At 34.0% G+C, this 14,697-nt stretch overlaps 1 protein-coding gene across 3 annotated transcripts in view; it reads right to left on the bottom strand.

The window, feature by feature from the left end:
- The window catches only part of SIPA1 (Signal-induced proliferation-associated protein 1), a gene marked incomplete at its 5' end in the record, with an annotated part of 160,168 nt that overhangs the window by 95,006 nt on the left and 50,465 nt on the right, over window positions 1-14,697 (bottom strand). Inside the window, 4 exons of one of the 3 annotated variants that reach the window (XM_051212473.1) lie at window positions 230-712; window positions 6,273-6,385; window positions 6,428-6,541; window positions 8,576-9,461. In XM_051212473.1, coding sequence (XP_051072659.1) covers window positions 230-712; window positions 6,273-6,385; window positions 6,428-6,541; window positions 8,576-9,038 — 1,173 coding nt within the window. Of the gene's footprint in view, window positions 1-229; window positions 713-6,272; window positions 6,542-8,575; window positions 9,465-14,697 lie in introns of those variants that run through there. The other 2 variants (XM_051212474.1, XM_051212472.1) reach the window with 2 other exon arrangements.

Raw genomic sequence — 14,697 nt, 5'->3', positions numbered from 1 at the left:
TTCTCACAAACTTCTACCTGAAGTTTGTGCTAATGATGTTGTTCAGAAGAACGATGAAAGCTCCACGACCAAACTATCCAGCTCAAAGAACAAAACTCTATCAAAATCATCCACCAGAGCTACAAATCTACTCTATCATCTCAGTTCCTATCATAGAACCATTCAATACATGGAACACTATAAATAAATCCTAATGAATTGATCTAATCATTAATAAATAACCACTTACTTCCATTTCATCCAATTTCAATAATTTTTCATAAACTATTCTATCTGGTACACCAGGTTTTAAATAATCCATAATATTTTCATTCTTTATTAAATACTGCAATACTAATTGTTCATCAGTAATATTCAATAAAGTATCATTTAATTTTGTTGAATTCTTTTTGGCTGATTTTTTTTTCATCATTATCAATTGTGAATTATTCAATATACTTGTAGTTGTTGTTGTCGTTTTTGTTGTTGTTGTTGTGTTCATTGATGATAATGATATAGATTTTGTTGTTGATAGACTTGTTTTAAGCGATATTTCTGTTATTGGAGAATTATCATTAGTAATATTTGTTGTGATTAGGTTTGTTGGTAAACTGTTATTACTTGTATTTATAGTAGGATTGTTCATATTAGGTTCATTTATGATTAATGAAGATATAGATTTATTGTTTTCTATTAAACTCTTGTTTATTACACAACCACGTAGATCTGAACCCTGTAGATAATAGAAATAAATTATAATGTCAAAAATGAGTTCAAATCAATTTCAGAATTTTGGAATACAAAGAAACCTTATAATTCATGTTTATTTACATATGCCTATTTATTACCTGACACAACAAGGGATATGAGCTAATGTGGGTGGAGTTTGCAAGAAAAATATGGTCCGCCAAAATGTCCCAATAATTTAGGATGTCAATCAATGTTAGTCTATACTATGTTGGTAGGCAGTGGTTGGAGATGCTGAGTGATATGTCTTACAATCAGTCACAATGAAACAAATGCATTCATTATTTATATTACTTTAGATAATCTGTTTCAGTATTACTTCATATATACTTTTTCGTTTTTTTCTTTAAAGTATACTCTCAATATCTTGTCTTTTTTATGATCATTCTTATTACAATATATTGTTTTCTCTGCTTCATATCTTCGCAGTTTTATTGCGTTGTGTTAATGTTATATGACAGTTTAAACTAATGTACATTTAAACAAAGATGGATAGTGGCTAGCAGTGGAATCCAGAACGCGCGTTTCGTCTTGTTTGGGACTCGTCAGCTGGATATACCTGCATATCAGAGTTGATGTTCACTCTGGGACTCGAACTCAGTACCGTTCGCTTCAAACGCCATCGCGTTATCCACTTAGCTACTGAGTCCTGATAGCCACTTGCTTGTGCAATGAGGTGAAGTTTAATTCATTTGATATTGTTTTACTTGAATCTTCCCATTGATGTTTTAGGACTGAAATTGATCAGTCTCTGCTAGCCACTATGCATCTTTGCTTAAAATGCTTGTAAATTAAGGCAATATCGAGGCATACGCACAGTATGCACATATGCCAATAAGAGACTGATCAACTTCAGTCCTAAAACGTCAATGGGAAGATTCAAGTAAAACAATATCAAATGAATAATGTACATTTATGTCATGCTCTATTTTGGTTATGATTAATTAACTGATTTAGTTGATTCATAACCGAAATGAACATGTATTCCCTTTTATTGTTATATCAATAGTCAATACAGATAACGTATAAGTAAACAAATTATCTTATTAATTTCGAATAACTCAGATTACCATCAAATCAAACAGGATCATGTAAACGCATGTTTAAAAAAAGCAGTTTAGAATAAACGAAACGTGTCAGATAACTTAGTTACATTATGACTTGCTTTAATCAAGACGTAACTAATAAAATCTAAGTTTGAATGTATGAAACAATATTTAATTCAGGATTAAGTAATAGATATTGAATGACTACGCCTCAGTAACTCTAATTGTTTTGGACAGTGTTGCTCAACGTCTCCAAGCTCTAAAGGTATTCATAAAGTATCACTAACTTGTGTCTAAGATTTTTGGATATTATTAAAGAAAGAGGATGATGTTTCATTGAAGTCATCCAGTACTGCCCAGCACTTTTGTGCACGTGGTTATGAAAGTTATTCACAAAGTATCTAGTTCTTTTTTTACTGTTAATCAAACATTACGTTACTTAAGCAACTATATTTTGCTGTATTTTTTAGGGAAGTTTTATTTAATTAATAATTAAAAATGTGTCGTTAAAAGGTCATGAATTGCTTAGTTCAAAATCTATATACTCAGTTATGTGCATTTCTGTTTGTTAAGTTTAATATTTAATGTCTTTTCACAATTAGCTATAACCTTTGGTTAAAATTTACTTCAAAGTGAATAGTTTGCGTGAATCTACCTTTCTGATTCATATCATTTACTCATTTGTAACTAGCTTGTTATTAGATTGCTGATGTCCGTGACAGAAGCCATGATCGATTTAATTTAGCAGTACTGGTCTACAGACAGATAATGTAAATGGAACAGGATAATTACTGTACGTTATCACGAATTAGATTTTGTCTAAATAACTGTACAGAAATGTACTTATTGTAAAACTTGAACTTGTTATGTTCAATTTATATTAATCGGAAAGTATACGCTAATGAGAGAGAACTATGGCTAGAAGGATACAGTATTTCAACACTTCCTAGTTTAAAAACATTCTCCAGGCTAATTCACAATAAGGACACTTAACAATTTGTGACTGAGTCAAAACGTTTGTAGCCTACGACAAACATTTTTGCTTATCGATTGTCATTTTGTATTCTGTAGTTCACTAGGTATATTTTTCAGAGTTTCTAGTTATTTATGCTGGTGAGTCCCACAATAGGACGATTTGGCCGTCTAGTGCTTCCAGGTTTCCCATGGTAGTCTAGCTTCAATTGACTCATGGTTTCAACTATTAAAATTACTACATTCTCCACAAAACCCCTTCTAATATTATTCATTAGGTGTCATAACAAAACAAAGAAAATTGTTTACAAACTTGATGTAGTGAAACTTGACATTTTGTTTTATTTCTCATCATTTAGCTAAAAAAGTAAGACACCATAAGTATAACTACACTTCGATTGTCGTTTTGTACTGGACTCAATCATTTATCTACAATCTGTCATTCATTCAAGTTTATTATTACCTGAAGAGAAACAACGAGCGCACGCAAGAGAGAGAGAGAGGGAGAGGGAGAGGGATGATCATGTTTAATTTGTTTGTACTTGTTATAATTTATAATTCATAAACATTTAATTACTATTTTCACATGTTTCTTTACTCATGAACTGCACAGATGCAGCACAAATAAAAGATGTGACAAACAAATAGAAATAAAAATGTTTGTTACTGAGTTAAAACAATTTTTCATTTTATTTTCAAAATAATCAATAATTACTAATTACATTTTATGCACAGTGTACTAATTAACTTAAAGAAAGAAAGAGTAAATGAGTCATTTCAAAGAATTATGTTTATCACTTTATGGTTGGTAATAAACAGTCAGATACAAATACATTATCTAATCTATAGATTTATTGATAGGATTGTTTTCAGCATGATAGAACACTGTATTTCATGTAACTTTCAGTTAACTTGTAGTAGTGTTTGGATGGCTTCTGAGAATTACGACGGAGCCTTCAGAAGCAGTAAAGGAGCGGAAGAGTTTCCATTCAATCAGAGTATGATGTAGCTTTTTAGAATATCAACGCGGCATGCTACTATTGGACAGTAGCATAACATGCCTCTTTGCTGACTGGTTGGATTATAATTATAATATCTTTAAATACCCATGATTTTCTGGACATTTTGATTCTTACACAACAAGCACTTCTCCAGTTTTCTGTTTTTTAATTTGCGACTGTAGGGGTTCTATACGTTCAAGTGCCGTAGTTGTATACTGTATTCCGTGTTAATCAAGTAGCGAACTTAACAAGTAGTTGCAATGATTTAATACTATAAGGTGAGTTTATTCGTTCCTCTTAACCAGTACCCGAAGATAACCATTTTATCTACGTAATTCTTTAGATAAGATGTTAAATAAGAGTAAGGGTTCGATGAATCAATACTGAAGTAATACGATGAATTTATACAAAGAATGATAACTGTTTGATTTTCACCCCAACAATAATGTGCTCTTTGTGTCAATGTGTTTGAATACCATAAAACATCAATATAAGAGCTCAAATGTATCATAGAGTAGTCATAGAATACTCTTTTTATCACCATATCTCGCTTCCTTTACCTAGTAGAAAAACTAAGGAGAATAAATCCAAATCATGAGGACACCATACACAACAGTACATTTACTTGGATTCTATTGAAACTATTGAGTTCGTCACTAACCATCATAAATTTGATGTGTTTACAACTGTTTGAACAACAATTCGTAATTAGTGTCATGATTGTCAAGTCCTTCTTAGTGCTGATCGAGTTCTTTCATGAAAGCTGTAATGTTATCACTAATTCAAGTGATTTGAAGCTACGTACACTACGTTGCAACGTAAAGTGGCAGTTGGAGAGAATCGACAGGAAATTCTTAATCTAGGTTCCATGATATCTGAATCTCGTCAGAAAGACGTGGCTGTAAACTGAGGAAGTGCCACTCAGTTTCATAATCAAAATCGTTGCTAATGAATGGCTCCTAGATAGCTCAGCATCGACATCTCTGATTGTGGAGCTGGGTGACACTCGATCGAATTCACCAAGGAGTATCACTTCCTTTGATATTACGGGCACATCTTGCTCACAAGTACCAAATAGCACAAAACCTAAGTTCAATGTGTCCTGTCAATTGCCTCCAATTACCAACTTACATTTGATGTATTCATATATATCCCTAGATGTAATCGGGCGATTATGGATAGTTATATCAATAAGATATTTTTGCATTAGTCGTTTTCATAAAAATGCTTGAACTCATTTATCAGGCGAGACTTTGGAATTCTCCAAAATTTTTTAAGTATACTTTTATTGTTTAATGACAACAATAAGATAATGATATTTCAAATGAGCAAACATTGAATTGTTGACCCTTTCATTCATTGCGATACGACAAACATATCATTATTTTATGATTAAAGACATATCCAATGCTCAATTTATTTAAAATTATTCAGTCAAACCATGATGATATCACTTATTAATTTAGAGACAAAAGTATGCTGTTTAAATTACTTGACTTAAGGTTAATTTAATACAAAGATCTTCAAATATTTTCAATAGTCAACATCAACATGATGAGTTGATCATAGTCAGTGACTGTAGTTATAAGCTTGAGTTTCAATTAGCTACATCGTTTTTACATATTCATATAAGATGGATTTCATTTTGGTCAATAACACTTGATAGCAACATCTACAAAGCTGGATTGACTTTGTTGAAATAATTGTTATTATCTTTCTATATCATTTTTAAATAAAATCCACTTGTGTCTGATGATTTAAATGATCAGTGCATCTTTATTTTGACAATAAATATGAAATTAGCTAGTCTGAGACAATATATAGTATTTATTCCTAACTCGATTAAATAAAGTCAGCCATTCATGAGACAGACTATATAGATTAATCGGTATCAATCTCAACTGAGTAGGAATAGTTAAATACTTATCAGAAGACGATGAAACTATAATATATGGACAGCTTTTGGGTGACGCTAAAGTGACCTTGAGAATGTCCATTTACTAATTAGGGCTTAATGAGGGCTATATATAGTAGTGTGAGGAATTAAGCTTAGGATTTGAAGCTGATGGTTAAGGTTCAAAACTAGATTTAGAATTTTTATCACAAACTGACAGCAGCTAATTAGCCAAAATGCCATTTAGCCGAGCGGATGAATGTATTTTGCCCCGAAATAGAAGACCTGTTCTTCTCGACCAAAATCTATAGTCCAGCCCAGAAGACTAGTGTCGCCATTTTATTCAACATTAACCACGGGATTGTGAGAAATTTATTGGACATAAATGTAGATTACCAGTATTTGGTCATTTTACATTCACAAATGCTACTTGATATACAAGTGAGGTTGTAATGAATTAAAGTGCAGCCAGTAGATATTGCAAATTTCAAAAGCCATACGCACTTTTTAGACTCATATATAATTAGCGTTACTGACACATAAAATTGGTTTTGAAACAAAAATAAAATATGGGCTAACAAAAAGCATGTTTAATCTTTTACAGCACATTCTATTTAACTTTTCATAGCTTACTTGTTCACGTCGAACTATTACCAACCATGCTGGTAAATAGCTCAAGTTTTCTCCACGATTTTTACTTTCAGTCTGCTTTTCAAACGTTGGTAGATTCTTATCGCAACTGCTCTCTTTACAGAAAATATTAGCGGCATTTGAGTTCAGTTGCTTACCTTCTGATAGTGATGTACTGTAATTTGGTTTGAAATACACTGATGTTTTTGCTAGACTTATGGCTACTGCTCCATCATTAGGAATAATACCAAACCAATTTTGATGTTGATCGCCTAAGGATTATAAACGATGAATGTAAGTCAAAACAGTACATGTTTCACTAATTTAATAAGTTGGTCTGTTATCAGTTCAGTTATGTATAAAGAAGTGTAGATTCATTTATAAATGTTCTATTTTGAAATTTTCTGATACAGCAGAAATACTTCTTAGTATCATTGCCGAATAAATCACAAATAAAACTATTACTAAGTGTATTTGAGGTACAACTAATTATCGAGACGCTATGAACAAAATGTTTGGGAAAATCCACCTAACTTACTATTCGTTTTTCTTTTCTTCTTACTGTTCGATTTCAGGAAACAAAGTAATTATACAACAGTATCCAAGTTCAAATCAGTATATGTTAAATTGCTTTCCGAACCAAAAGTTTTGATTACTCTATTCATTAGCGAATGGTTTAGATAGTCTATGAGCTACTATAAAAAATGGGTATTTTCTACTTTAAACACATCATTAAAACATATCCTGAAACTTTAATAAGTTTTAAGATTTAAATCTGCAGTTTTTAGTGCAAGAATTACAAATACCAACCACTAGCTATTTGACATTCCAATTTGAATAAAAAAGTCACAGCCGAAGACACAAACGACCTAAGACACTTATTCCCCAAAGTGGGAACATTCAGCGGTCCCAACTAGAGTAAGCCCGAATCTGAGTCTGACCAACGATCCGAAACACCCTAGTGATAGCAAACTACACTTTACCATGGATTTATCCATTCTCTATCAGTCATTGTATAAGTATGTCCATTTTTCTTTCTAACTCTTTAGTTATATTAAGCACTTGTCATGACTTACTCATTTGGTCTCTGATGGAAAGATTTTTTATCACATGTTTTGTAACAACTTTTTGCAAATAAAAATTACATCATGACTGTTTATAAATTATTTTTAAGATGACCAATTTTTTGCATCAAAATTATAAAGCGATATTTTTAATTTCAAATATGAATAGAGGCAGAAATTATAACAAATACAATGTAATAACGACGGTTATGTGCAGGTTGGTAAACGACTCTTAAAGATAAAACATGGAAATGTAAGTAATAAGATATGGCCACTGGGTATAATGTCTAGGAATCTTAAAAACCAGTATGGCCACTGCTTTGAATTTCTTCATTCAATGGTATGGATTAAATGGTTTGTCTGATAGAAAACAAATTCCGTATTTTTGAAATTTCCAAACATTAGTATACAATGGAATGAGGAGTTATATTTTCCTTAATTGTATGGATACACAGTATTCAGGTACAAGGTTAATGAGATGGTTGACCTGAGCGGGTCCTTGAACAGGATACATTTCAGAAGGTTTATTTTTAATATAAAACGAGTAACAGACGTTCACATTCTATGATGTCTATAAACTGATATTTTTGAAGTTTTTGGCGCCGCAGATTTGGTTTGCATTGAAGCCATATAAGAATATCAAATTGTTATAATTATCCTTCATTTTGACAAGAATTATAGAACTAAAGTTTTTACTTAATAGATGAAGGATAAAAATTTAAAAACAATTGAGTGATCTCTTTTTATTTTGTTAGGTTCTTGTTAGCTGCTTACAATCTACGATAAAAACTTTTAGTCATAACAAAATTACCTAAATTTTAATTTCACCATGGTGGTGCATACACCTAATCAAAATTCCTTGCACGTTAACTTTAAGATGAATCTGACTGAAAAACACTACGGATTTTAAGTAGCCGATGGGAACTTAACGAGGTAGAAAATGTTATTTTATTCTGTTCATATCTTTGATTTACCTACTTTCACTATAACTGAAGAAGCTATAAGCACAAACGTAGTCTTGTATATTTGTGATCAAGTGTTTGCAAGGAATGGAAATCATGAAGTGGATTATTTAAACACATATATCGTTAACATCTTTACTGCATCGAATTTACACACAATAGGCATTATGTAGTGATTATTCTTACGAATATTCTGTTTATTTATAGCAAGACGTGCTAATTTACTTTCCGCAACATAAAGCTACATGACTTTAAGTGGAAAATAATAATTAAAACTCACCACAACTAAAAATCGAATTTCTGTAAAAACATGCACCTGAATCTCTGTATTCAAAGTCATAATAATCCATATGTTCTGCTCCTACTTGGCTAGAGCACAGTTTTGAAAAGTTCACTGTATATCTGTGAGCCGGAGATGGATAGTTATTATTTTCCTTTCCTTCAACAATAAATTTGTTCGATTCTGCAACCAAATTGTAAATATTCTTTCTGTTTCCCTTTGGCTTATGATCAGGAGAATCAGTACTGATTTCAGCTGAAGTGGGTTTCCTATGACTTGATAGAAGACTGTGACCCATGCTGCGTGAATCATAGTGCAAAGTGACAAACATTTCAGAGCTTGATGTAAGATCCTCTCTCACATATTTTGTAAACGTATCTGTTGTCAATGGAAAATGAGCGTTATCTGAATTAAATAAAGGATTTAAACTCGTAAGAACACTTTTTCTCCCACTGGAAGACATACTGAATATAACCTATATGTTGTAAGTGGGTAAATCCCGTGGTTTCGGTAAGCATATTATTTGACCAACCAAGGAGACGTTTGATTTCTCGAGTAAGGAATCATATTTTGCGGTGAAAAAGACGTAAAATTCGAACTTGAGGCGTTCTAATACTGTGAAATCCCTGATTTTGAGCAATTATGTGTTCATTGGGAACATATCGAGATTTGACTCCAAATATTGAACAACGATGAATTATGATCCGAACACGTTTCAAAACTTAACAATCGGAGACAAGTCACTTTTCAAAAACATTCTTCAATTCCGTTATTTAAGAGTTGATTATCCAAAAGAATTCAGAAGACTTCCTAATATTCCACACACATTAACGCATTTCCCGATATTGATGTTTTGAAAATGCAACCTGGGTTAACATTTGACCTAACTAGAGCAAAAAAGCAATAGGTTATTCAAACAAACGACGTCTAGTATAATAAACAGTATACAGCAATAAATTTCAACCACTTAGGTGGATTTGCTATCATTGATTTTGCAGTAATTTTGATGTCTTTTCACTTTTACCATTTCTGGAAATTGAAAAAAAGAAAGCATGCACTGAATACGTACCTTGTTCAAATAGTTCAAATGGTTGTGGATGGAATAGAAGAAGCTTTTGCTTAACAGGCTTCCGTGTCTAGTACCAGTGGGTCACCAATGCCTACAGGCAGGAACCTAGGTATATTAACTATAATATATTTAAAAAGAAGGAACTTGGTAACTCATAATAAGATGTTGTCCTTAGTCCTTAAGAATAGGTCAAGTTTCCTTTTAAAGGACTCCTGGGAAGTCGCTTGGACCAGTTCAGTCGTCAGAAGATTCTAGCATTCGACAACTCTTAAGGAGTAGAAGTTGTGTCTACCGTCCTTCTGCTATGTTGTGTCTCCAATTTCTGGGTGTTACCCCTTAGGTTTGTGTTGGAACTAAGCCTAAGTAGGTGTTCAAGGGGATGTTCAGAAGTATTAAGGATACTGTAAGCCATCAAAAGATCACCTTTAAGACCCCTATACTCTAGTGGGTAAAGGTTAAGTGACTGAGAGCGCTCTTCATAAGGTTTGAATTTGAGTCCCCGAAATGATTTCGTGGCTCCCCGTTGGATGCGCTCCAGAGTGTTCTTATCCTTTTGGAGTGAGGGAGGAAATACTATGTTTCCATACTCTAAATGTAGACGAGTAAAACTGTTGAAGATTATGTGGAAATTTTTTCCATCGAGCTGGCCAAAAGTGCGCTTCAATGTTACCAGAGCAAGATTTGCTCGAAAGGTGTTTTTGTCACAGTTAGCGTACGACTTCAAATCGTAGGGCACCAGGACTCTCAAATCCCTTTCGACTTGAGTTTCTCAAGTTGTAATTGTAGTCTGCGACATGTCTCAGATGGACAACTTTATACTTTGAAGTGTCGAAGGTAAGTCCGTTATCGTCTGCCCAACTTTGAAGTCGAGTCAGGTCCTCCTGAAGTGCCTGTATATCCTCTTGGTTGCGTATTTCTCTCCAAAGTTTCACGTCATCAACAAAAAGTAATAAGTCTGACGACATTCGTTATGGAATATCATTTATATAAATCAAGAAGAGGAGAGGTTCTAGTACTTAGCCCCGGTGGACCCCACTAGAACATTCCATAGCCTGAGATAGAGTGAAGTTAACCCTGACCTCAAAATGTCGATTTATCAGATATGAATTGAGCTAATCAATTAGAAATGGTCTGATACTCAATCGTTTGAGCTTATTGATAGGAAATATATGGTTAACCCTACGAAAAGCTTTTGAGAAATCAACCTTCCCCTTGCTATTAAGGATGCTTGTCCATCTGTCCATTGCAGTCGGCAGGTTTGTTATACAAGAGTAACCCTTTCTGAAACAATGCTGTTGGTATGAGAAGAAATTTAAGGACAGTAAATAGCCATATATACCATCGCAAATCATGGACTCCATGGTTTTTGAAGGTATAGAGAGAAGAGCCACCGGTCGGTAACTTGAAGGTTCTGTGCGTCAACCTCCTTTGAAAATTGCTGTGATGTGAACTAGCTTCCAATTTTCCGGTAGTTTGCCTCGGCTCAGAGAGTGTGGGAACATCACTCTAAGCGGTGTCTCCAGGACTGAAGCTGCTTCCCTCAGCACATTAGAATGAACCATATCTGATCCATGAGAAGTGTCTTTTCTTAAGTGCTGCAATTTCCGGTACAACAAGTCAGATCCCAGGTTCACTACGGAAATTCCAGTGGAATTGAAGATGACGCTTCCATCAATATAGTTAGTGTGGGTCGGTTGAAATGCCCGAGAGTATTTTTAGACAGAAGGTTAACGGTGTCGCCCTCGTTGTTGGTCGGGCCGTTAAGACCTAGCAGTTGTGAAACTTCAGTTTTGGTTTGACGAAGAGAGGCTGCATAACGGAATAAGCTTTTCGGATTGGAGACAAATTTATTAATAAGCTTGATCTGGTACTGAATCCTGTTTTCTCTTATAGCCTTCGTGCATATGTTCCTTATATATTTGTATTGCCTGTACGGGGCATTGTTGTCAGTTCGTTTGTGTTCTGCCCAACAGTGCATTTTGCGGCTTAGCACACAAAGAGTATCGTGCTTGATGATTGTAGGTTGCTTGTAGATTTCGGGGACCACTTGAAAAGCAGACTTTTTTGTAGCACATAAGAACGTGTGCAGTGAGAAATCCCAATAAGCATCCACACCAAGTTGAGGGTGAATTTCCCAATACACCTGTCCTGTGAAGCTGACAAATTCAACCGTTTGATATTCTAGCGCCTATTGTTGGTAGGACGTATTAGCTCAATTTTGCTGATAAAACTGAAGGCTATAACGGCGTGATCGCTTCTCCCCAGAGGAGTTAGGATTGAGAGGTTGTTAACTAGGAATTCTTCATCTGTAAGTACTCAGTCTAGGCGCGATGGCGTCTGACTGTTTCTCCAGCGAGTTACCGACTTCACATTTTCGAATAATCCCAGATACTCAATGACGTTGAAGAACATCACTTCAGTAGTTTTCACCTCTACTATACGTATGTCCCGTGAAACTGACTTTAGGGAGATTGAAATGTAATGTAAATCATCTTACATCAGAATTCAGCATCTGAGAAAATGCGTGAATCTCATACAAAATGTTTGGTCGCAGTGAATACATAAAATAGGCATGTTGTTGTATTTCGATTAACAACCTGGAGGTTTAAAAACATAACACAACTGTCTATACATTGCAAATGAGGCTAGAGTTTGCTGAAGTTAACACAAGCTCCGTATTGTTTAGAAATGTTCTATAAAATATTACGACTCTAGTTAACCCTCAACTACCACCAACAGCAACTCGTATCAATGTTTATAAGCTCTTTAAAACTGGAAGGCAGTCAGAATCATACAATTTAAGGGATTAAAGACTTTACTAATAAACTCCAAATTCCATCTAGTAAAGTGGCTTCATATTAGGAAATGCGTACTCGCAAGATGGAATATAAATCATTGCTCGCGTATATCGTAGTCTCTCTGATCGTCTTGAAATACCGTTTACGGAAGCAGAAATAAATGAACGTACTTAAAACCGATAACGAATAACTTATCTTCAAGTGCTTTTGTATGATTAAGGCCTGAAGACAAAAAGTAGTGAAGTCACTGTATGTCGGTTTTACCAGCGCATACATAATTCAAAATATATTGGTGAAACCCACAGTCATAATTCACACGGAAAATCCAGATATAGTTCTGTCTCACACAGCTGGTGGAAGAAAACTTATGGTAACAGATCACTGGATTTTGGACAGATTAGGCCAAATAGAGGGCGTAATCTTATTTATTTTTATGTGTCGGGTAACTTATCCAAACGCTTATTTAAAAAGTGGCTGACGATTAAGGATTCGGCGATCTTTCTGTATGTAGGCAGAAATTTAGAGGCCGAAATGTCGCATTATTTGTAGTTTACCGTAGATATGAATATGCAGCAGATAAGTTCTGTTTAATAAATTTTAGTCCTATGAAAACACGTAATGAGGTCAATATCAATGTTGGAGACTTATAGAACTACTTAGTTTGGGGATTTATTCACCGCTACACGTTAAATGCCGTATTAATTTGTATCCGATGAGATTTTCATACATAATTCCTTTAATTTCTCAAGAGTTTTCCTGAAGTATACTGAATGAATAGAAATCTGACAGCATTACCCTAGCTTATCAAAATTTAATAGAGTTATTCTGGAGGAATCTGCGGTGTTTGAATGAACTGATGATTCCTTTGTACTTGTTGAATGCTTGATTTCGAATTCTACAAACAGTACATTCGTTTGTGCTTATCTAGTACTTCTTGATCCGATTACGTTATTTCTGTGATTCTTAGTTCATACTATAATTAAAATACTCCTAATCATCATAAGATCTCAACAAATAGGCTGGATCGAATTAAACGGACATTGACTACTTTCTAAATACTTGTTAGATTGACCTCTGAAAAGCGAATTGCCAAGTTATGTGCGTATATACTACAGGTAATTCCAGCGGCACATGATCAAATAAATACTTAGAAATATACTACTTTCTTGATTTGAAATTCGTGAACAGCATGCTTCATTCACTTTCCGGATGATTGCTCGTTCATACACTTAGCTAAGGCGTTTATTCAGAAATGTTTTCAACGAAGTGATGAAAAGTCGGCTTACAGTGAACCCAACAATGATTAAATATTAAACACGGCAATTTAGTTAAATTATAAAAACTGTCACAGCTACAATTTTTCTGGAACGTTAAGGCATTTAGACAGTTATTCAAACTTGAGGAAGTTTGTAACTTAGGAAGAGATTCTGAAGTCCTTTTATAAGTAGTAGCAATGGGTTCGCAGTTATCTATTTAAAAGTCAAATAAAAGCCTACCTTAAGAGCAATTTGGCGTTGATGAACATACACTAAATTTAATCATACCAAAGACGAGATAGAAAATAATTCACCGGTAATTAATTGGTAATATATGATGCGTAGCCAGTGCTGCGAAAAAAGTGCTGACCATACTTTCTGTTAGGTAGATTACGTTTTTTTGAATCCTTGGTCTCTTTTCAGCAACATTAAGTCTTAACATTTGTATTAAGGTGCAAAACGCATCGTTTTCACGCGACGGTGCTTCTTGCTAGAACGAATCTCAACATGTTTGATTTTTCAAACAGTTGATATGTCTTGACATTCCAATCAAACTTACCACTTATATTAACATTAAGATGTATAAGAGAGAACCTCTTACGTCACCTTAATGGAGTCTGCATTTAACATAAAAATTCACGATTCTGAGTTATGTTTCAGCACTAAGTATTACTTGATGAACAGTTAGATGCGAAGTCATATAAGAAATGCATCAAAAATATGTATTTAAAGTTGTTGTATTGCAGAAGTAAAACCTGAAATATATCTAAGGATTCTCAGGTGTCTCACTGTTACTCCAGACGCTACACCTGGAGTTGCAGACACTAATCTCGACTATCATAAACGCTATCCTCAAAAGACATACAAACTTTACCTAAACATGGTTTCTAATTGAATAGTGTATTTCATTTATTCCGGGACAGGATTTGGGTGATATATGTATGAACAACTGAAATACGTCGAGATCCTAGATATTATCAGTATGTGGGTTGTGGAGAT

This window comes from Schistosoma haematobium, chromosome ZW (assembly GCF_000699445.3).
Source record: "Schistosoma haematobium chromosome ZW, whole genome shotgun sequence".
NCBI classification, from domain to species: Eukaryota; Metazoa; Platyhelminthes; class Trematoda; order Strigeidida; family Schistosomatidae; genus Schistosoma; species Schistosoma haematobium.
Note: the sequence above shows the minus strand (reverse complement) of the source record. Positions and strands in the feature narration are given on the sequence as shown.